At 47.7% G+C, this 23,037-nt stretch overlaps 4 protein-coding genes across 4 annotated transcripts; 1 reads left to right on the plus strand and 3 right to left on the minus strand.

The window, feature by feature from the left end:
- Positions 1 to 1,014: 1,014 nt before the first annotated feature.
- LOC120683183 (flavonol 3-O-glucosyltransferase UGT89B1-like) lies at positions 1,015 to 2,889 on the minus strand. Its single transcript, XM_039965209.1, has one exon. The coding sequence runs from the start codon at positions 2,880 to 2,882 to the stop codon at positions 1,368 to 1,370; it is 1,515 nt and encodes a 504-aa protein (XP_039821143.1). The 5' UTR covers positions 2,883 to 2,889; the 3' UTR covers positions 1,015 to 1,367.
- A 9,730-nt stretch (positions 2,890 to 12,619) lies between these two features.
- LOC120681802 (flavonol 3-O-glucosyltransferase UGT89B1-like) lies at positions 12,620 to 14,425 on the minus strand. The gene has a single exon (XM_039963412.1). The coding sequence runs from the start codon at positions 14,361 to 14,363 to the stop codon at positions 12,936 to 12,938; it is 1,428 nt and encodes a 475-aa protein (XP_039819346.1). The 5' UTR covers positions 14,364 to 14,425; the 3' UTR covers positions 12,620 to 12,935.
- Positions 14,426 to 14,982: 557 nt separating this feature from the next.
- Positions 14,983 to 17,640, plus strand: LOC120681804 (protein COFACTOR ASSEMBLY OF COMPLEX C SUBUNIT B CCB4, chloroplastic-like). The gene is made up of 8 exons (XM_039963414.1): positions 14,983 to 15,192; positions 15,289 to 15,470; positions 15,558 to 15,657; positions 15,753 to 15,826; positions 16,210 to 16,391; positions 16,464 to 16,534; positions 16,761 to 16,844; positions 17,163 to 17,640. The coding sequence occupies exons 1-8, from the start codon at positions 15,064 to 15,066 to the stop codon at positions 17,223 to 17,225; spliced, it is 885 nt and encodes a 294-aa protein (XP_039819348.1). The 5' UTR covers positions 14,983 to 15,063; the 3' UTR covers positions 17,226 to 17,640.
- Positions 17,641 to 17,752: 112 nt separating this feature from the next.
- LOC120681803 (small RNA degrading nuclease 1-like) lies at positions 17,753 to 21,367 on the minus strand. The gene is made up of 12 exons (XM_039963413.1): positions 21,190 to 21,367; positions 20,923 to 21,102; positions 20,713 to 20,802; positions 20,528 to 20,596; positions 20,026 to 20,166; positions 19,649 to 19,765; positions 19,512 to 19,581; positions 19,273 to 19,373; positions 18,835 to 18,966; positions 18,642 to 18,749; positions 18,464 to 18,568; positions 17,753 to 18,302 (listed from the first exon to the last, which is right to left on the minus strand). The coding sequence occupies exons 1-12, from the start codon at positions 21,220 to 21,222 to the stop codon at positions 18,060 to 18,062; spliced, it is 1,389 nt and encodes a 462-aa protein (XP_039819347.1). The 5' UTR covers positions 21,223 to 21,367; the 3' UTR covers positions 17,753 to 18,059.
- Between the last annotated feature and the right edge of the window lie 1,670 nt (positions 21,368 to 23,037).

The following is a 23,037-nucleotide window of genomic DNA, read 5'->3' on the forward strand; positions in this document are numbered from 1 at the left end:
ATATGCAAATTTTTTAATTTTCAATACTAGCCGCACAAATGCGCGGGCTATACGCCTAGTTATAAAAAGATTTAAAGTAACCCTTAACCTTCGTGTAAGTTACCCACATATGTCATTATGAAAATAATGCAAATTATTATTTGGCCAACAAACGGAGCCTCCATGTTCGCTCTCAAGGTCTAGAAATTTCCACGTTAATCGGAGAAAAATAGAAAAATAAAAATTACCCACCACTGCCATTATGATAAAAGTTAGCCTAAAATACCCCTATGCCTAATTAAAAATCACCCACCAATGCCATTATGAAAAATTAAATATAAAATATCATTTAGCTATATATCAGTTACAAACAAATACTATTAATGAAAACTAAAGCTATAATCAATCAAAATAAAACGAAAATAAGAATAATTATATGCATAATATTATTAAAGCTCAACAAATCAAATTGTTATTATAGGTAGATCATATTTAAATTGTTTTAATCAACAATAAGACATAATTTACGATAATGAATAGGGTGATGTATGATTAAAAAATAGTATAATATTTAAGTAAGGATACAACGACATGCAAATTTTTTAATTTTCAATACTAGCCGCGCAAATGCGTGGGCTATACGCCTAGTTATAAAAAGATCTAAAGTAACCCTTAACCTTCGTGTAAGTTACCCACATATGTCATTATGAAAATAATGCAAATAACCCCCTATATTTGCATATAAATTATCCAATTATATCATACTAAAAGTTATTAAAGTAATATCTAAATCTAAATTATATAATTATAACAAAATATTAAAGTGCATCAAAATTCTAGATTACTATTTCTATCATTATTAATATATTTTTATATTATTATTTATATAAAAATGCTACCCGTGATATGTGTCACTGTGTATTCATATATGATGGAAGAGATAAGAACAACAATTCATAAAGAAATAGTCCAATAAAATACATATCAAACACACATAGAGATGTCATGCAGAATAAAATCTACAACAACTAGATAATAATAAATATTTATTTAAGATTATGTGTTAGAATATTTAATAGATAAAAGAGGATGTGAGATAGATAAGTATAATTATTAGTTATAAGTTTTATTTTTACATTAATTCTAATTAGCATGTGCGGTGACACAGGTTGATAGTATAGTGCTCTCTAAAAGTGATCCTTGCGAGAGCTGCTCTAGAGCACTCGGTCTTACCTTCTGTTATTCTCAACCGATATGCTACCAGTATCTGCCATTTTATTTTCTGAAGATAGTTGCAGTTGAACCATTGCCAATGGATAGTTCCAGACTTCCAGTCCATTTTATTTTCTGAACATAGTTCCAGTCCTGACAAACCGCCTGAATTGAGCTCAGCAAAGCTTCCGAATCTCCTGCACCAACCCCTCCAGATCAGCGTACGACCTCCCGCCTTTCTTTACCGCGCGCGCAGCCTCCGCCGCGAGCTCCTTGGCGCGCGCCCTCATGTCGCGCCCCTTCTCCCCGGTCGCGTCGGCCAGCACGGAGGCGAGCTCGCCCGCGTCGGGTACAAAGCCGATGCCGCCCGCGCACGCGCGCACCGCGACGCGGGCCTCGTCCACGAGCAGCCGCGCGTCGAAGAACTGGTCGCCCGTCATGGGCCACGCCAGCATGGGCACCCCCGCGGCCACCGCCTCCAGCGTCGAGTTCCAGCCGCAGTGCGTCATGAACCACCCCACCGCCGCGTGCCGCAGCGCCGCCACCTGCGGCGCCCACCCGCGCACCACCAGCCCGCGCCCCGCGACGCGCGCCTCGAACCCGTCCGGGACCACGCTGCCGCCCACGGCCCACACGAACGGCACGGCGCTGCGCTCCAGGGCCTCGGCCAGTGCCGCCGCCACGGCCGGGGTCAGCACCGCCTGGCTCCCGAAGCACACGTACACGACCGAGCCTTCCGTGAAGGCGTCCAGCCACGCCATGAGATCGGCGGCCCCGACAGCTGCCTCCCCGCCGCGGACGCCGGCGGCGTCCGTGTCGGGAGCCACTGGGCCCACCGCCCAGACGCGCCTGAAGGCCAGGTCCTCGAGCGGCTGGTCCAGGTATCTCCCCTCGAGCGCCCTGAACGTGTTGGACACGAACCCCCAGCTCTCCTGCAGGTTCCAGAGGAAGTTTTGCCTCACCGACTCGCCGACCTGCTCTTCCAGTCTGCCGGCCATGTAGTTCGCGTACATCATCAAGAGCTCTCTCCACTGGAACGACGGCTCGCCTGGAATCGCAGGGAACGCGACGGTGAACCCATCGTCGCTGTCCGCAGGCCGCCTGACCAGGCGGCGGAAGAGCGAGTGCATGGCGGCGGTGCCGAGGGCGCCGGACGGCGAGAATACGATCCCCGCGGCGCCGATCTCGCGGGCCAGCGGCTGAGTCCATCCGCAGAAGAAGTCGGCCACGACGGCGACGACGGGATCGGGCTGCGCCCTGGCCCACGCGAGGATGGGCTCGCGCAGCTTGGCGAAAGCGTGGATGAAGGTGGGGAACTGCCCCGGGCCGCAGCCCTTGGTGTTCTCGAGGCCCGGGGGCAGGGCCGGGTGGGAGGGGAACGGGAAGGTGACGGCGCGGACGGCGGCGGGGTGCACGGCGAGGAGAGGGGAGAGGAGTTGGAGGTTTGCTGGGGTGGTGACGACTGAGAGACGGAGGCCGCGTGCGGCGAGGAGGGCGACGAAGTCGAGGAGCGGCAGCGCGTGGCCCTGCGCTGGGAAGGGGACGACGAGCAGGTGCGGCGCCGGCGCTGGGGTAGGTGCCGCCGCCTCCATGGCCGATTGGCTGAGATCTGAGGGAACGGTGCCGGTGGGAGAGACGAGGTGTGGTACAGCTAGAGTGAGAGTGACGTGGATAAATTCCAAAACCACCATGAGGTTTACAACCTGTTTTTTTAGGCATGAGCAATTATACGAGATATTAATCTGCATAGGAAAACCATAACATAGAGCATCTCCAACAAATTACTCATATCTCATATCCAAAATATATTCTTTTTTCATTATCAATAACTACTTTTGTGTTTTAGGCAATATTAGTAGTTGCAGCAGACTACTAAAATGCAATCACCAAAAATAAGATTGAGAAAAAAACCCTACATTTAGGGGAGAGGGATGTTTGTTTTACTCCCTCCGTCCTAAAATAAATGCAATTCTAAAACCGACCACGTAAATCAATACTAGATGCAAATTACCAAATTGCTCCTTGTCTTTTGTGAAAAAAATCTAGACATTGGCTTATCTTTTGTATAAGAAGTTTCCGAAGCCTCTTGTCTTTTGTGGTTGCTAGGTCATAGTTGCATTCTTTGTGGGGTAAATTTTGAACCATAGAATTGCATTTATTTTGGGACGGAGGAAGTAGTGATTACCAAAAACTTATTAATATTAGGAATTAGATTGGTAATTTATTGGAGTACCTTCGTCACAAAATATTAATTCTTTAGTATTAGAGAGAGGGATGGATAATCTGTTAAAGATGCCCTAACTGTGCGCAGATATAGAATATGCTAAGTTTGATGATATAGCTATATCTGGCAATTTTAGTGATAGGATTAATATATAACAACACTTTTTGTACTGCGCATCTTTTTATCCAACACACAAGTCCAAACCGTGCAGTTCATACTCAGACATATATGTAAACTTACATCGCTGAACCAAAAGGAGCCTCTGGAGGCCTCTCTGCTGTTGCCCCAGTTTCTTTTCTCCACGTGTCTTGTGCCCCTACCCAATATATTGCTTTGTGCGTCCTGTGTTTGCGACGGGTGTTCCATCTTCGTGGGGCCTGCTAGACCTCAGCTGCTCATCACCAATCTCGTGTTTTGTATTGTCTTTGGGTTTTCGTCCCCTACCCAATAAAGGTTCACAACAAAAATATAGTTTAGAAGTACCTCAAATGAAGAAAAACACGTAAAGTACGCATCAAATCAATAATTGGACCAAAGAAGCTATCAAATAAAGAGAAAACATAAATTAGTAACGAAATATTAGAGTTAAAATATTAAATGTAATACAAGATACACAATTAGAGTATAGAGTTATACCGGTATATTTATTATTAGTTGCGTCTAGGAGACTTTGGCGATTGCATATTTCTATCTTTTTTCTTCTGAAAAGCCTTCTTGATAGATTCAAGATCAATTCCTTTAAATATCTCCTGCTCAATATACACCACCATCAAGTCATTAAGCCAATCATCGGACATCTTGTTCCGCAACTCAGTTTTAATAATCTTCATGGCTGAAAAGGCTCTTTCAACTGATGCAGTTGCTACTGGTAGCAGCAATGCCAGCTCAATTAGGCGATAAACCAAGGGAAATATTTCATGCCTCTTAAGTTCAACCATTTTCATTGCTAGGCATGCAAGGTCATAACAAGCTCTGAATGCCTCAACTATTCTAACATGAATAATGAAGGTTTCTAACTGGTCTCTTATTCTTTTCCGGTCATCAAAAGAAAAATCATCCAAATATATATCCATGAGGCGAGCAAGTTTATTCACATCAAAGTTAGAGAACGAATCTCTAGGATCAAGGCAAGCAAAGCAAGTAAGTAATTCCGATGATACCTCACTGAATCGATGATCAAACTCTGTTGTGATAGCATCTATGGTAGCAAAGAAGGTATCAACATGAAAGTAATGATCTTGAGTGATGTTGTTTATCCCTCCTTTCCTTGATCTACCAAATCTTGGTACACTATCTTCCATATTTGGTATTGGGATATCATTTTCTTGGCAAAATGTTTTGACTTCTTCAAGTAGTGGCTCATAACCTTCGCTTCTCAAATTGTTCAAACGTGTTTTCACGTCAATAACCAAAGACATGGCCTCAATAATATTTTGATCCTTCTTCTGCAACAGATGAGATAGCTCATTTGTTATGCGAAGGATCTGTAACATCATCTTCATGATAAACACAAAGCTGAAAGACTCCATAGTAGGCACCAACCCCCCTGCCCTTGATGGATTATGTTCCTCATCATGCACCACTTGCAGAACTTCTATTATTGAGTCCCACATAGTTTCAATACGAAGCAATATCCTATAGTGAGATCCCCATCTTGTATCTCCAGGCCTAGGCAATGATGTTTCTTGATGTTGTCCTCTACCTGATGAAATATCTCCACTCTCCAACTTATTCAAAACAATTGTATGATGACTATCAATCAATAAATCCTTCCTCTTACAAGATGGTATTGGTGTCCTCCAAATGAGTTTCCACCACCTCTTCCTCCTCTATTATGGCATTACCAACTTCACTTCCATGAGTGCTTGGGTTTGTGCTATTGGATCCTAATGGACTAAAATAGCTCTTTAGATCTGAAATAAATAGTCAAATTCATATTAAAGTAAATTAGCTTAAGTTCCCAATCCTATACAACACCCAAAAAACACTACTTCTCTCACCTCTTCCTTGTGCCTTTCTTTTCCCTTTTCTGCTAGAGCTTGGTTGTTGCTCCATGGAGCTTGAGCCGGCGGCTGCCTTCCCTTCCCTAGTTTTCTACTGCAGTGAGTGAGTAATTTTGTAATTGAGATTTGAGAGTGACCGAGGGATGGAGGGAGAGGGTAAGGGGCAGAGGGATGAGGGGAGGGAGTACCGGAGGCCGCAGCGGTGCTGCGGGGAGCCGGAGAGGGGGCTGCCGGCTGCGCCCGCGCCGCTGCAGGGAGGCGGCGAGGCACCCAGGCATGGCGCGGACACGGGGAGCCGCCGAGGCGCTGAGCCGGGGATGAAGGCCGGAGGGCGTGGGCGCCGGCACACCACTGCAGCTTGCAGCAGGGAGCCTGGGAGGCAGCGAGGTGCCCAGGCGCGTCGAGGTGGAGGGCGAGGGCGCCGCTGCAGGGAGCCGGGATCTGGGCGAGGGCGTCGGGCGCGCGACGCCTCGGTGCGCAGCGGGGACGACTTGGACGAACTAACGAAGTTGCGGCTGCTAGGGTCATGGAGGTAAACCGGACTTTCTTCATGGGCCGATGTATATTCCCACGATGGGCTGGGCCGAGGTATGGCGAGCGCTACACCTCGCCACACTGGGCCCTCCGCCACTGCCTCAGGTGCTCATCACCAATCTCGTGGTTTGTATTTGAAGCGTCCCCTCATAAGAGAAAACTTAAATGTGATACAAAGCACCAGTCCCAGGAGACTGATGCCACATTTATTACATCAGATGGTTCAAAACCGTACAAACCTTGGAGGACACTCGATACAGATGATAATAATAATTAACCAAGCTACGACGTAACACCAGACCGCAAACCACATGGGGTCTATCACGGGCTCAGAGTACTGCGACAGCGGAGGCATCTCGACAGGGCTGGTTCCACAGGCAAGGTTGGGTGTAGAACGGTAACCCTACTCGGCGTCGTCTGGCACGAAGTCTGGGTCTTCTTCTGTAAAAAGTAAGAGTGGGGTGAGTACAAACGTACTCAGCAAGTCCAATCACACCCACGGAGGGGGTTATAACAGAATAATATGCATAGGTAAATCAAGGATAAGGTTACGGTTTAATTTGCAGAAAAACAATATTTTATGCAGGGGTTCATTTAACAGAAAACCTTTTTTTGAAAACAGATTTTGTAGTAACACAGAGTTCAGGTTTTAAAACTGCTACCGGACTCCCCATCCGTCGTAGCACACGGCACAACTGCCGGACATAATTCCAAAACAACTCACACCAGCCCATCCCAAGGAAACACTAGTTATGTGACCACACCGTAACTCGCCCAATACTGTGGGCACGGACTATTCGAATAGATTCTTAACTCTGCAGAGGTGTGCAACTTTACCCACAAGTAGGATACCACAACATATGCAATTTTATAAAACAGGCCATTGGGTTGTGTTTATAAAAACTAGGACAGAAACATGCATCAAAGGATGGGATTGAACTTGCCGTCTTCGTAGCCTTCGGGGAAGTCCTGTCCTTCGGGCTCGGGGTCGCGGAACTGGTCCTCGTTCTCCTGCTCACAGTACGGCTCGTTGACGGGTTCTCCTTCGTTCACTCCGTGGTCTACAGCATACACAAACAAGCGCACAATCAAAACAAAGAAATAACGATTTATCGTTGAGCTCGAATCGGGAACACATAAAATATGGGACATGAAGTGATATTTTTGGGTGTTTTTCTAATGGCATGGTCAAAACTATATTAAGAGAGATGTGGTAAAGTTTTGGGTAGATCCGAGGTTGTTAAGCGCATGAAATGATAGGTCAAAGGAGTGTTTAGGCCCTAAACAGGGGTCCAGGGACCTAATTGTAATTAAGTTTAAGAAGGCAGGGGCTTGGTTTATATTTTAGAAAGTATCTGGGTTATTCTAAAAGGGTCAGGGTTTTATTTGTAATTAAATTTATAAGGTGGGGGTTTGTTTTGAGAATATAACAAAAGGGGGGGTTTAATTGCAAAAGGGCTTAAAAGGATGGGGTTTCTTTAATGAATAGAGGAAAGGGGAGGGGGCTCAAGGCAAAACCGCCCATCCTCTTCCTCCCCCCCCCGACGCAGAATAGGGGAGGGGGAAAGGGTTCGCCGGCGGCGGCCCGACCGGCAGCTCAGGGCGCGGATGCGGCCTCGGGGTTGAGGGAAAAGAAGGTGTGAGGCGGGAGGACCCGATTCCCCGCAGCGGATCGACCCGAGGCGGCCCGAGGTGGCCTAGCCACGGTGGCCGGCGGCAATGGGTAGCGATGGTGCTTGGCCGGTGGCCCTGGGCTATGGTAGCGGATGGGGGAAGGGGAAGGAGCATCAGGAGGCCATAGGGGTGCCATCCCCTACCTTGATTCGGGCCGTGGAGCAGTGGGGAGGGAGCTTCCGCGGTGGCCGGCGGTGGCAACGGCAAGCGGCGGCGCTGCAAGCTAGAATAGGAGGACTGGGGTGGCGGTGGTGGCCGTGGGGCGAAGGGGCGGTGCTGGGCGCCCTTTTATAGGCGAGCTAAGGCGGTGGCGGTGCGGGCGGGGCCGGCGAGCGGTGATGCGACGGCACGGCGCTGTGCGGCACTGGGGGGGGCGTCAACGACGGCGATGGCGTGGTTGGCGAGGCAAGTACCGGTGATGCGATGCCTCAGACAGGCGGCGACCTTTGCAGGCAGTGCTGTGCCGAAGTCGCCGGCGCTGTGCGCGTACGGCTTGGCACGGCTTCGTGTGCGGGCGGCCGGCGGGCGGTGGTTCAGAGCTCTGCGGCGCGGCGGGCGTGAGCGTAGTCACGGCTCGGGTCGTCTTGGCGCGGCTCAGCTCAGGCGGGCGCGCGTGTGTGCGCGCAGCGGCAGTGCAAGCGGAGGGGGGCAGCAGCAGCGCGCGCGCGTGCGCGGGGCAGCGGCCGGGAGCGGGGTCGAGCGGGGCAGGGAGCGGCGCTGAGCTGGTGCGCGCGAGCGCGGTCGGGGAGCGCGCGCGAGAGCGGGGTCCCGGGGGCGTGCGAGCGCACGGTCCGAGGGGGAAGGCGTGCTCGGTTGGGGCACGGTCGGGTGGAGCAGAGGGCGAGGGGGAGGGCGCGGGCCAGGCCAACCGAAGTGGAGCGGGGGAGAGGCAGTACGGCCGGGCGGCGCTCGGGAGCAGAGAGGGAGGAGGGGTCGAGCGCGCGGGGTAGGAGGAAGGAGAGAGAGAGAAAGGGAAGGAGAGGGAAAAGAAAAAGAAAATGGGAAAAAGAAAAAGAGAAAAAGGAAAAAGGAGGGGAGAGAAATAAAGAGAGAAAGAGAGAGAGAGGGGCGGGCGCGTCGGCGCCGATCGCGGCCGCGGTCGGCCACGCGTGGCGCCCGGGCGCGCGTGAGCGCGATGCGCGGGTCGGGGGAGAAAAACAGGGATGGGACAGCGGGAGATTTGGATGTCGGCTCGGTTCCTTGGGGGTATCAGGAAACCAGGCGGGAGATGATTCAAGAAGGGGATCGAGCTCAACGACGAAACAAAAATTTTTAGCGCACGATTTATTTTAGAAAATTTTCGGGATGTTACAGTATTGTCTTTGGGTCTTCGTTTCTCGTGGGCCGTTCATAGCAACGTCAGTGCCTCTTCATTATTTTGGCTTATTTCTATTTCTGTTGGTCGACTGCTGCCTGCTTCGGGGCTGCGTAGCTCCTACGCCACATCGGTGTTGTATTGTTGTTCTCTCCGTCGCCTTCCACCTGTGTCATTTGTCTCGACAGGGGTGCCCCCCTCACCTCCGCCTCGCCATCTTTGTCTTTCCTTTCTGGGTAAATTTTTGTTTCTATCCTTTTTCGTTATTCCTCTTTGGTGGGTTCTAAGATCTATCGACGTTTCTTCATTGTGTTCGTTTCTTCCCCTTTCGGTTCCTACATTTGTTTCCTTTTCTTGCTGCCGGTGTTGCCGGATACTCTTTCCATGCTCATTCTCCTTTACTGCCTGTGAATGTTGCTGCCCGGTGGGCCTTTGCGCTGGCGTCCCCCTCATCCTCCTCTTCAGGAGCCTACCGCAGATGGGGTTCCTCAGACCTCCTCCATCGGATCCAATCCGACAGCGGCAAACCACGAGCGTGCCTCCGCTGCCGATGCCGAAGAGAAGGCCTTCCCCAGCGGCGTCGCCAGACCATGGGGCGCCGACATTCTCGGTGCTTGCGCCCCTGTACGGGTCCCGGTGTGGCGGCGCCGCGAGAGGTCGGGGAGCCTTGAGGTTGCCGGCGCACGTGCGCCTGTATAGGGCCAGTGGCCGTGGCTGCGCAAGGCCGGGAGGCGCCGAGGTCCTCGGCGCACGCGCGCCTCCACGAGGCCCGCTGCGCCGGAGCCGACAAGATGCGCTAGCACTCATATTGCTATGCTGATCTGATATTTTTCATTCATTTTGCTTAGGTTCCGTTCGTCTGCTCTGTGTTGTGGCCTTCATGGTTCCAGGGCCTTTGGCCCTCCTGTTGGTGTTCGCTCCATGTGAGGTTAGGTTTTAGATTGTGCCTGGCCATATTGGGCGTGTTTAGATGAAACGCAAAAAAAATTGCGATGAAATCTTGTTAATTTGAAGTACTAAATGAAGTCTATTTATAAAACTTTTTGCACAGATGGGTTGTAAATCGCGAGACGAATCTAATGATGCTAATTAATCCATGATTAATTCATAATTAGCGGTGGTTACTGTAGTATCACTGTTGCAAATCATGGATTAAGTAGGTTCATTAGGTTCGTCTCGTGATTTACAGCCCATCCATGGAAATTTTTTGTAAATAGACTTTATTTAGTACTCTATGTATGTGTCCAAATATTCGATATGGCGGTTTTTTTTTGCGATTACGAGATTTACGGGTTGTGATCTAAACAAGGCCATTATCCAGTTGTTGTTGCTCTCAGCGATTATTTTTATTGGGTCATTTTGATCCATGCCACTCCAATTTCTTGAAGTTGGATTTCATGTTGAAATCCATGCCATTGAGTGGCATGATTTTGAACGTGACACCCAATTTCACGGAGTTGTGGTGGCACGAATCGAATTTTTCCATTTTTATTTGCCTTCTTTCACTGCGACTGTTTTCCCTTCCTGTCCATAGGCCCTGTATGAAGTTCTATTGTTCCATTTTAGATGTGTTGTATGCATGTGGACCTTATCATCTTATCTATACTGAACCATTGCTTGCTGTGTGTTTCTTCTATGTCACTTTGCTTTCTTTCGTTTCAGACAGTGTCAACCATATTTTGTTCTGTTGCATCGGCTCGGTTGTCAAGTCTTTGCTTTGCCATTTCATTATTGCTGTGCTCATTTTTTCTTGCAATAGTCATGAACTTGGTAAATTATTTGAATGTACCTTTGCTGCTACTAGGTTCGTAATTTAGTTTAAGACTGGCCCTTGTATCCAGCGTATTGTCTCTGTTCTCCTCCAGCAGCCACCAGCCAGCCAGCAGTGTTTTCTTCTCACACCACTCCAGCAGTAGCCTCCAGCCACCAACCAGCCAACAGTGTTTTTCTCTCACACCACTCCATCAGCCGCCTCCAGCATCAGCACAGCAAACAGAGCCAATTGTGTACTGAGCTTTTTTTTCAGGGGCTCTCATTCGTCCTATTTGGCCTTTAAATTGCTGTTGTCGTTGGCCTCCAAGGAATGATAAACTATGGGCCCGGTCTACCAAGCCACCTCCCACAAGACATAAGGGCATAAGGCTTAAACGTGTCATTGTTACCTCACAAAAATTTCCAACCGCGTTGCTCCACTGCTGACGCTCACCATTACCTTTGCTCTGACTGGTTCTCTCTCTGCTGCAAAAAAAAACATAGGCCCATGCGCACCACCTACAGTCGCGGCGTTAGCGCGCCAATTTTTCTAGTCGTACAAACAGATGAGCTAGAACATACTCCCTCCGTCAGTTATTTTAATTTCCATAGATACATTAATTTTATTATACACATCAACATAATATATATATAATAAAAACTATATATCTAAAGAAGTTAAAATAAAAATTAAAATGACTAATAATTTGCAACAGAGGAAGTTGAATACATTATCTGATTATTTTTTTCAGTAGCAATAGGGTTGAAATTAATTGCTTGATAATTGTTCTCAAGAAAATGAGAAAATGATAAACTAAAAGAAAGATATTGTTTATTGAGATGTGGTATATCATATTTACACGAGATTTTCCGCAGTTTCCCGTACTCCACACCTTCCTGTGCGGCTGTGCGCCTGTGCCCACGGCAGTTTACCTTCAGGAATCCTGGCAGCTCCCTCATGATGTCTTTAAAAAAAAATTCTTTTTAAAAGCACCCTGATCCAATGGCCTACGCTTCCTGTAATTTGCATACATGCAAAATGTTGGGCGTTCTGCAGCTCCGCTTTTGGTTGAAACAACGACAAGAAAGGGTACATGAACACATGTCATCAGAAAGGATTCACGAGCAGACGCTCGCCACAGAGAGCCCCGAGAGCCGGCGCACAGGTCTGCAGTCTGCTGCCTCGCTAATTTTTCTAGTGAAATGATCAGATGAAATGAAACATGTTTTCTATTGTACTTCTTCCATACTCCAAAAAAAAGTCATTTTGAATAAGATTTAGCTAAAGTATTGAAAACATAAATTATAAATAACTTTTAAGTTATTGAGTTTCAAAATACAGAAACCATATGAATAGATTTGTCTTGAAGTACTTTTATAAAAATATAAATATATCACTTTATGATAAATTTTTTATAAAAATAAGAAGTCATAGTTAAATTTTGAAGACCGTGTTGCTATCCAAAACAACTTTCTTTTCTGAGTATGGAGGGAGTATTTTCTTCGCAAGTTCACATCACGTCTGGAGAGTGAGTAGTTGGGTACGTGAGTTGGTACTTGTAGTGTTCAAATTGGTTTGCACCGGTCTATTAAGACCTTAGCTTTCAAGTAATCAATCCTGATCAAACTGAAAACTACGTTGGGCATGGAATCTGTGTGAAAGAAAGAACACCGGCCAAACAACGTCAAACTGTCAAAGTGATCCCTTGTCCAGTCGGAAGATGCCTGTTCGGGTGCCGCATCAACCACCCACTCTACTACTAGTATGAAGGTGATCGGAATTGCTTCCTTAGTTAATCAGCTGTTCTGCATCGTGTAGGACGAGTGGTAGCTCCTGGCAACCGTTAAGCGTAAGCATGTGCCCGTCAGCTGGCCAGCTTTGCTTCGTAAACACACACCAAAACTGTGAGAAGACCAATGGGCAAATTGCTAATGAATAATAGAATTATAGATTCCAAATCACATCGAAAAAGAAAAAAACAAGAAAGAGAGAAGAAAATCGCCCCCTTTGATGATTTTGCAAGCGTTCTTTGCAACTACATTTACAAATGCTGCGAATACAAACGAAAGCTCAAGAATGTGCTGTGGTCCTCTTAGTCACTTTGGCCCCTAACGTTTTGTTCTTCTCAACGAATTAAACACCAGGATCTACTTAGTTTCCTGAAAAATCATTACACAACCGTAGTTCAATCATCGTCCCAAAAAAAAAAACCGTAGTTCAATCAGAACGATCCGCATGAATTCAGCAAAGCTTCCGAATCTCCCGCACCAACCCTTCCAAATCCGCGTACGAGCTCCCGCCTTCCTTCACCGCTCGGGCGGCCTCCGCCGCGAGCTCACCGGCGCGCGCCCTCACGTCGCGCCCCTTCTCCCCGACCGCGTCGGCCAGCACGGCCGCGAGCTCGCCCGGGTCCGGCGCGACGCCGAAGCCCCCCACGCACGCGCGCACCGCGACGCGGACCTCGTCCACGAGCAGCCGCGCGTTCGCGAACTGGTCGGCCGTCATGGGCCACGCCAGCATGGGCACCCCGGCGGCGGCCGCCTCCAGCACCGAGTTCCACCCGCAGTGAGTCGTGAACCACCCCACCGCGGCGTGGCGCAGCGTCGCCACCTGCGGCGCCCACCCGCGCACCACCAGCCCGCGCCCCGCCGCCGCCGCACGCGCCTCGAAGCCTTCAGGGACGACGCCGCTGTTCCCGGCGTTCACGACCCAGACGAACGGCACGGCGCTGCGCTCCAGGGCCTCAGCCAGTGCCGCCGCCACTGCTGGTGTCAGCACTGCCTGGCTCCCGAAGCACACGTACAGGACCGATCCTTCCGGGAAGGCGTCGAGCCACGCGCTGAGATTGGCGGCCGCGACGGCCGCCTCCCCGCCGCGCGTGCCGGCGGGGTCCGTCTCCGGCGCCACGGGGCCCACCGCCCAGATGCGCTTGAACCCCATGTCTTCCAGAGACGCGTCCAGGTACCTCCCCTCGAGCGCCCGGAGCGTGTTGGACACGAACGCCCAGCTCTCCTGCAGGTTCCAGAGGAAGTTCTGTCTCACCAACTCACGGACCTTGTCTTCGAATCCGCTTTCCAGGAACCATTTGTACATCATGGAGATCTCCCTCCACTGGTACGTCGGCTGGCCGGGAATCGCGGGGAAGGTCACCCCAAACTCGTCGCCGCACCCCGCAGGTCGCGTCACGAGGCGGCGGAAGAGCGAGTGAGGGAAGGCGGTGCCCAGGACGCCGGAAGGCGTGAACACGATCCCGGCGGCGCCCAGCTGGCGAGCGAGCGGCTGCGCCCATCCGCAGAAGAAGTCGGCGATGACGGCGACGACGGGGTCGGGCTGCGACCTGGCCCAGGCGAGGATCGGGTCACGGAGCGAGGCGAGCGCGTGGATGAAGACGGGGAAGGACTCCGGGGCGCAGGATTTGGTGTTCTCGAGGCCCGGGGGCAGAGAAGGGTGGGAAGGGAACGGGATGGTGAGCGGGCGGACGGCGGCTGGTTGCGCGGCGAGGAGAGGGGAGAGGAGCGGGAGGTTGGCGGGCGTGGTGACGACGGTGAGGCGGAGGCCGCGCGCGGCGAGGAGGGCGGCGAAGTCGAGGAGCGGCAGCGCGTGGCCCTGCGCGGTGAAGGGGATGACGAGCACGTGAGGCCCGGGGGTAGGTGCGGCTGCCGTCTCCATGGCTGAGAGGCTGAGAGCGGTGGCGCCGGTTGGCCGCTGGCGAAGCCTTGAAAATGCGAGCGGTTTGGTGGACCGAGTTTACTCATCATCGGGGCTATTTTTGAATTTGACAAGCCTTTCAAAATTCGCAAGTCTTTCAAAAATTTAACACTCTGATTCACATGTCAATAACTCAGGGCACATATCATTGTGATAAGGATATAAAATTCTAAAAAAAACTTGTGAATTGAGACCCAAATAATAAAAATTATCTTTCTTTTTTTTAGGCCGCTCTCCTGTAGCTTGGGGAGTTGGGGGACGACAGTTTGGGGGAAAATTTTTAGAATTTGGGTCTCAATTCGCAAGTCTTTCAAAATTTAACACCCTGACCCACATGTCAATGATCTAGAGTGACCCCATATGTCATTGTGATAAGGGTGTTAAATTTTGAAAAATTTGCGAATTGAGTCCCAAATAATAAAAACTCTTAGGTTTGGGAGAGTTGTCAGCACCAGGGCCACTTGGAATGGCAGTTGGATCGAGATTAGTGAGTGTCCGGGCCGATTGGCAGATGGGCTGAAGATATGGTCCGTGGGCACATCGGGCCCACTTGAAACGTGTCATCCTGCTCATCTCCAACTACCGGCGTCCTCCGGTCGCCGTCGCCGTCCTGGCCTGCGGATGCTTCGCGCTCGCCCCTCGACCGCTCTGAGCGAACGGCATGGAGCTGGGCAGAGGCATTGTCTCAGCCCCACTCCCGCAGCCAGCGCTGCGGAAGGCGCGCGCCCCCCGCCTCGGCCGCCGGCTTACCTTCGGACCCTTCTCACCGCCGCTACCGCTTTCTGACGTGGTGGGTGTTTCCGTTCCATTTGCTTGGTCCGCGTGAACTCCGGGCACAAATTGCGTTGATGGGTTCAGCGACTCGGTTCTCCTCCGTCTTCTGCAGCGAGAGCACGGGTGCTGCATCAGCAGGGCGCTGCGGCCGCGGCAGGAGTGGGTGGAGGGCTGGGTCCGGAGCAACGACACGTTCGTCCGTGGCCTGCCCATCCTCGTCGGCGGCGCCTCCCTCGTCGCCGTCCTCCTCAACCGTGCCGTTTCCGGAATTGCAGCCGTCGCTGACGCCTCCAGGTCTGCCCGCACTTGCATAGCCATGAAATCGCTTGCTGTTTGCCTCGCTTGTACACTAATCGTTTGTTCCATATCCTATAATCCTAGTTCGCAGTCCAGGGCCGATATTTTAACCCTTTCTCTATCCGTAACTGACATTCTTGCCGGACTCGTGTGGCTGTCCATCCGTCCGAAATCCATTTCTCCGGTCAGAATTAAGATTTTGCACCGCACATTCCTCATAGGCTGAATCCCATGTTCTAATATCGTTGAGTGATTTCTCAATTCTAAATTTGATTATAGGTGGTTCCTCGAGGTGTCGAATGCAAACGAGTTGGTCCTGGTGTGTCAACTTCTGCACTTCACGAACTACTTTGGTAACTGCTCTACTGATACATATTATTTCTTCCTATTTTTCCACTAAAAGGCCGATGGTTCACTAGGGTAGTAACTCTGAAAGTCTCACCTAATACCCCCATGTGCTAATAATTGTCGTCTGCCGTTCAAGTTTGGGCTCTGAATAATTGCATGCACCTTTTAGTGAAAGCAATGTTTTTTGGAGATTGGTAATTGTGTGGTACTCAGCCTAAGATTACAGCTTCAGTTGTAAATAATTGAAATACATTGGGGATCACTACATCTGTGCTGGTTACCATTAATTAGCACTCACCGACTTGTATAAATCCACGACTTCATTTATGCAGTTATACTAAGGGTTTGTGTTGTGAAGTTAGCTATTACTTTTTTTTCTTACAAATAGGTCATGGGATTCCCTCACTACTGCAACTTGTTGCAAATCATTGGTTGTTGTGTATGGAGGTAATTGCATTCTTCAAATCGGTGTTGCTGCGGGATCTCCAGAAGATGGTAATGCAGTTACTGTGGATACACAAAAGTTCATCCAGGGCTCTCTTTACAAAAGTGCAATGGAATCCAAGAAGCGTGAGTATCTCTTGTTTTTACTTGGAAGGTTTTCCATTTGTTTTCAGAAATTTCACGGCAATCTTCTGGCAGAATCTTATCTGGCAAACCTTGCTCTGTATCCTGGGAGGTCTGAGTTGCCCTTCTTGCCTTCTAACACACAGGTGCTGATTCACTTTATTCTAGAAATGATGTTACATAGAAGCATGTATTTGAGCAATTGATACTCGTTCTATCATAATAGCTGGTTCTTATTATCCAGCGAAAACTAAAGCTGAGTGCAAAATGTATTAATTTATGGATTGGAGTTGTATAAAAAGCCTTCTTTTCATGTCCAGAAGCTGGATCCAAAATTCAGATGGAGGGGTTAACACATTTTCTGTTCTATAGGCACTAATATTACAACCAATTGGTGATAAAGGAATTGCAATTGTTGGTGGTGACACTATAAGAGGGTTCACTAGTACTGATCAGGTACGTCATTTTTTTTAATTTTGATATCAGCCTTTAGGATTTCTGTGTGAAATACTCTAGTTCGTGTTTTTTTTCCCTGAAACAAACCCCCTGCAGTATTGTTTGCAGCAGTGTACTCTGAAGTCTCTAAAAATGTTGGCAGTTGCATTCTTTAAATACTGTACTAACTACTCTTTGATTAAATGGAAACAAAACCATGAATGTTATGTTTTTTTTTTTTGCGAGAATTGGGAACTGTGCTAGCTGTAGACTGCATTCTTGCAAAAGTTCAGCCTGCCATTGGAGAGTGACCCATCATCCACTTGTCCTTGCTTGCAGGCATGGATTGCAATGATCGCAGACAAGTTGGATGCAACGTTGTCGAAGTCTTATCACTCTTGAACTGGGCTGCTTATTGGATGTTTGTTTCACCATCGCTTGCCCTCTGCAAGTGAGGACATCGTCCTTGCGACCTGTCTGATGAAGTGATAATTCATCAAGCATACATGTCGACGGCTGGTCGCTGAACCAGGGCCTCTATAGTCAAAGTTCCAAGTATTGCATCTACTGGTAGTGGCAAATTGGTGAAACTAGCCTGTTCAGTTGGGTTTCGCCGTTTGGCCATCTAGTTTAGCATGGTTCGGTCACAACATCAGGGAGGCAGGGACTGCTTTCTAAAGAGCTGATGGTTAGCTCAAGCTTCAATGTCTGACACGAAATAGCCACATAGGCAATGGCTTTTGACATGTGTTTGCCTTCATTCCGCTTCTGAGTTCATACAACGAAATGCAATATGGATCTGTGTTGTTATGATGTACTCACAGCAGCATATAATGTCTAAATAGAGCTCGGTAGTGGAGATGAGAAACGGGGAACAGATTAAAGCCGAAAGAGCGGCAGCGTCAGCTGGCGAGGACGAACATGGTGGTCTTTGCTCCAAGAGAAACACGATGCTCTTCCATAAAACAGAAACGCTAGGCAACTGAGAGCATACAGAATTACAGAAATAAAATTTACTGACGAAAAGCATACTTTGACAAACCACATGCCCAACTACGTCAGTCTAATTGAAGAATAATCAAATGCCCGCCTAAGCAACCAGACAAACCGATACTATTTCTCTCGTACACCCTTCTCCAAAATTGGTTTCGCCAACCTCCGACCAAACTGTTCCCTCCAAACACCTCTTCATGATCTTTCAGCATCAATCTGTAACCAAAAGATCACGGAAATTCTTCATTCAACCACTGACACCTGTGCCGAGTTCACGTGCTTCTTACTCTTTCGTTTCTTCTTTTGCTGATCCCCATCAACTTGTTCTTTCTTTGGTTCTGCATCCTCAATAGGCTGTGGTCTCTTCTTTGGAAACTCGAACTGGTTTGGCTGGGGACCATATACCATCTTCCGGACGTAGAAACTCACCACATCTCCATTGTCGCGCTTCATCAGCACATACTTTTGAAGTCGCCCACCAGAGTCCTGTAGGTTTCCAGTCAAGTAAAAAGAATTAGATCGTTGATTGCCTAATGATGGTATTAGACCAATAAGATGGCAAGCGAAACCCAACAATCAGGTGGTATGCTCCCCATCCATTCCAATTTTGAATTGAAATGATTGAGTGGTCAAGTTCTTATATGTACCTTAGTCATTTGGCCATCCAGTGCTTCAAAAGCCATCTCTAACTCATCTATCTCATTGAACGAAATACTTGTCGAATAAAATTCACCTCGAATCCTTGAATCAATCTGGAAAGAAAGGTGTTAGTAAATAATGCATGGGTACATGTTTGTGAACAAATAACAGCACTTTTTATATAACCTTGTCATCAATACTGGGGTTCCCAGAGAAAATTTTGCACAGCTCTTGGCAAGGCAGGTGCACTGGTATTCTATGAGCAAGTAACTTCAATGCATCAGATTCAGATACCTATGAAATAATCACAAAGAAGTCAGGTGGCATCACCAATAGTAACGGTGAGCTTTAAGAATTTCTTATTATTATTGGCACTTACACTGCTTGCAGCAACTTTAATGGGATCATTAAATCCATGCTTAAGCTTTGCAAGAACTAGATTCATTGCAGCTTCTGCATCCTTTAAGCAATTATGTGGTTCTCCTTCTCGAACAGAATACCCTAAAACAGACTAGAATGATAAAGAATAAAAAATTAAAGCTTTCACTAAAAAATCAACAAATTAAGGCATTATTCATAGTTACATACCATCAGTATCTTTGAAAAATAAGCCCATTAAAACAAAAAGTTAACTATGAAAAAAATACACCACATATATGAGTGTCTATCTCTAAAAGATCAGGTAAAGAACAGGGAAGGCGAAGTGGGGTGGCAGGCCCTTTTATGAATAATGGTTTAAGTGGCACCACTTGACAAAAATGTTCTTATGGAAAAAGAGGTAGATAAGAAGCAGATGCTATGATGTCATCAACAATACCTTGCACAAACTGTTTAAGGAAGCTGATGCTGTAGTAGGTAAATTTGCATACTTAAAGATGTATGCTGTATCAATAACTTGACAGTAATCCATCTTTAAGGCTGCAAAAGAGGAAAACATGGTAAAAATTGAATTAACTGCTACTGAGCAACAAGAATAAAATCATGTACAAATAAACACAAAGGACACATTGAATAGGTACATCAAATAGATCAGAAACGAAATAAACCACACCTTACCACATAAATCTCTATATAAGCTCTGGCCGATCAAAATCTTTCCTTTGGCCAAGATCCTCTTGAGCGATTTCTAGAGAAGGAATATAGCCTCCATGAGATAACATCAAATAAAACGCTTAAGGTTCAAGACAATATACCTGAACATCAACTAGCGATGATGTGACTCCTTCTAAATCCTTCTTAGATACACCAGTGATGTGTGTTCTATAGTCAGTAATAGCTTTAGAAGGATTTACAAGTATGTCCAGCTTCACCTAGAAAAGAAAATGGAGAGATTAATGACTTCAAAACAAGGATGGAAAGCTCTGGCATTATTCAAAACCAAGAACATCCCAAGGAAATATGAATTGTGCTAGATTACAAACTTTACAAATCCAGCTACTTTAGTACTTTACAGCACTGTGATTAGACTTTGTTGAAGTACTATGTTGTGAAATGACAGTATTCTAATAATTAATGCAGCAGATGATTCTATGGATCTTAATAAACTCCTTATAGAGAATAGTCTAACTACCTCAAGATTGTTGTCTACAACACATACTCGGACCACAGCCTCCATGCCATCATCACAAAGGACCATCTCGCAGTCAATTGCCAACATAGCACTCGAGCTCACCAAACTAGAGACTTCTCCTATCCGTAATACTTTCCATCCCTGCAAATATCAGTAATAGCTGGTTACGGAGAAGTTCCAAATTTCTTATTCGACTATCAGACAAGCAATATGAAAACACAGATGATTCGTACAATATGGAGATGAGAGCATAGATTGGTGTTTTGATTTAGAATTTTGACTTGCAAAACCATGTCTTTCTGAAGAGCCCAAGACAAATTGCAACTCCATACATAGTATTAACGATCATGAAGACATTGGATTAAACTATTTAAGAGTTTGGCACGAAATCATAAATAAGCTATAATAAGGAAAGTCACCAGGGAAAAAGTGCAGAATCAGTGAAGGGGCTTAATCAATAATCATCATTCGTGGAATAGCATAAGCACAGTAAAGCTGGTACCTCCTGGTATGATGGGAAGCAATAATTTTTCCTGTACTCTGGGTGCTCTGCTGTCAGTTGAACAAGTTTCTGCATTGTGCATGATCAATACAAGTGTTGATCAGTTGATATTTGGTACCCATGATGTAGATTCTATTTAATTCGAACCCAGAAAATCCATAGTCATGGTCTAGAATGCACGTTACCTGCTCGGGAGAAACCTTGTCAGGAAAATCGTTCATATACTGCTGAACAGTACTTCTTTCCTTTTGACGCTTCACCAATTTGCCGAAGTACTGGAACCAAAAAGGTCGCAAGCTTCAAATTCTCAAGTCTCAACAGCAGCACCAAGGTGTTTAAAGGCTAGCTGCAAGTGAATTCAAACAGACCGAAGTGAATGAAAAACAGTGATGTACTTTTTGGAAATCCTTGGAGAAGGTTTGCAGGAAGGCGAGCAGCACATCCCTTGAACGCTTCCTAGGGTCGCTTACTGAATCACCAAACTTCTTGTCGTTCCGCGCGAGGAAATCCTTCCACCCCCCATCAGAGCCTTTCAACCCGTTCTTCTGGGTGAATCTCACGACCTCAACTAGCACCTAGCATGGCGGGAAGTCAATCGAGTGTTGAGCAGAACAAGGAGACCTGCCTTCGGCTCTGGATGCTGGTGCTAGCGACGGTCGTACCTCTTTCTCGGCGGCGGCGAGCCGCTTGGCCATCGGACGACGGCACGGAGACCAAAAGCAGTGGCTGCTGATTTGGGGAAGAGGAGGGACTAGCCGACTATCGGCGGGTTGCCGCAACGGGCGGCGGTCGCGTGTTCGCGTAGGCGGCGGCGGCGGCGGCGGTCCGGGGTTCGGCGGCACGGGTAAACGGCCGCGAAAAACCCTTCGTCGCGGCTGCGTAGCCCATCTTCTTAACCAGGTGGGCCTAATAACTCAAGGTCCCAGCATGGACCGAGTAGGCCGCTCTGATTTTCGGGCTGGATTGAAGAAGTATTTATGTGGGCCTGTCATGGCCCTTCTCACCTTATGTGGGCTGGCCCTTCAGGCCATGCCCGGAAATCCTATATATCTTCCGCAAGAAATTATTCTACTCATTTTCTACTGTTTGAGATCCGTGCAAAATATGATGAACGGATCAGATCAAAAGCTGATGGAAGAGGGCTGGTTGAGCGCACGTGGTTGCATCAGAAAAAGTGGGACACGTGGTGGCGCATGGCTGGCTGTAGCAAGCTGTAGCAGGTTAGTGGTTGACGAACTTTCTTTTGACTTCAAAATTTCGGATTCATTTTTTCTTCAAACCATAAATACATTTCAAATTCTATTTGAACCATGATGTTTGTTAGAATTTATACAACAAATCAAGGTCCATTATGAATATATTTAAATGTTTTAAATACTTTTCAAAAATTAACATTCAAAATGTATTATTTCAACAAATTGTGTTTATGTGTTCAACATTCTTGACATATTGCATCAACATTTCACATAAAATGTTGAATTAGTATATTTAAAATGTTGAACTAAGTCTACCTAGATGTTGAATTCAATATTTTTAAATGTTGACTATATTACTTTAATATTTTAAACAAGCTGATCGTAAAATCTTTAGCAAAATAACACATTACAATCACATATTCAAAGAAATAACAAAAAACAAGCATAATATACTTTCATTACTTTGCCGCTGCTGCTATTGCTATTGTATGTCCTGCCAGGTCCGTGGTAGCTGCTTCTGGTTTCCACTTCCACACGTAAAGAAAAATAGCAGGCCGGCAACGTGTCTTCCTCATTTAAAGGAAAAATAGCAGGCCGGCAACGACGTAGTGGGTCGTAAGCAGGCCGTGCGACATATACCTTATGCATCTTCCGGAATATAGATAGGTGCCCCCGGCCATGCCAGCCAGCTTCCAAACGGGCTCTTTTCGATGTGTGAACCGCGCACATCTGCTCTGCTCTGCTTGAACACAGGACTCAGAGCCCCATGATCAGCAAACATTTTCAGGTGATTTTCTTTTTCGACGAACACATTTTCAGGTGATCTATCCTGCTAATACAGTACCACGCGGTCATCTAGTACGAGTTGAGTTGGCGCTCCAGCTGGGCTTCCTTTCCCGTGACGACGCTTCACAGCTCAAGGGGAGGCGACGAGTCAGCAGCGTTCTAGAGACCACGGGCGTGGTAGGCAGAGCCGCGGCTGGCGCTTGAGCTGGACTCCAAATCCACCATCCTAGGCTACGACGAGCCACCTCTGACGTAGTGACGTCACGAACATGATCAGACCAAACCACACCAGGTCAGAGTATCAGATCGCACCACCACCAGAAGGGTGGCGCATCATCATCTGAAAACCGCCGAGGCTCGACCGCGTGCTCACAATTCTTTAACGCCGCCAAGCCGAGCCTGGCCAGATAGCGGCTACCCTGGAAGAAGAGAGGGTCGCAATCCGAAAGTCAGAAGGCCTCGCGGGCACGAGCTAAAGCTGAAGAACACGAGCTCCACAATGCAAGCAGCCGTGTACGTACGTGGATC

This window comes from Panicum virgatum, chromosome 7N (assembly GCF_016808335.1).
Source record: "Panicum virgatum strain AP13 chromosome 7N, P.virgatum_v5, whole genome shotgun sequence".
Lineage (NCBI taxonomy): Eukaryota > Viridiplantae > Streptophyta > Magnoliopsida > Poales > Poaceae > Panicum > Panicum virgatum.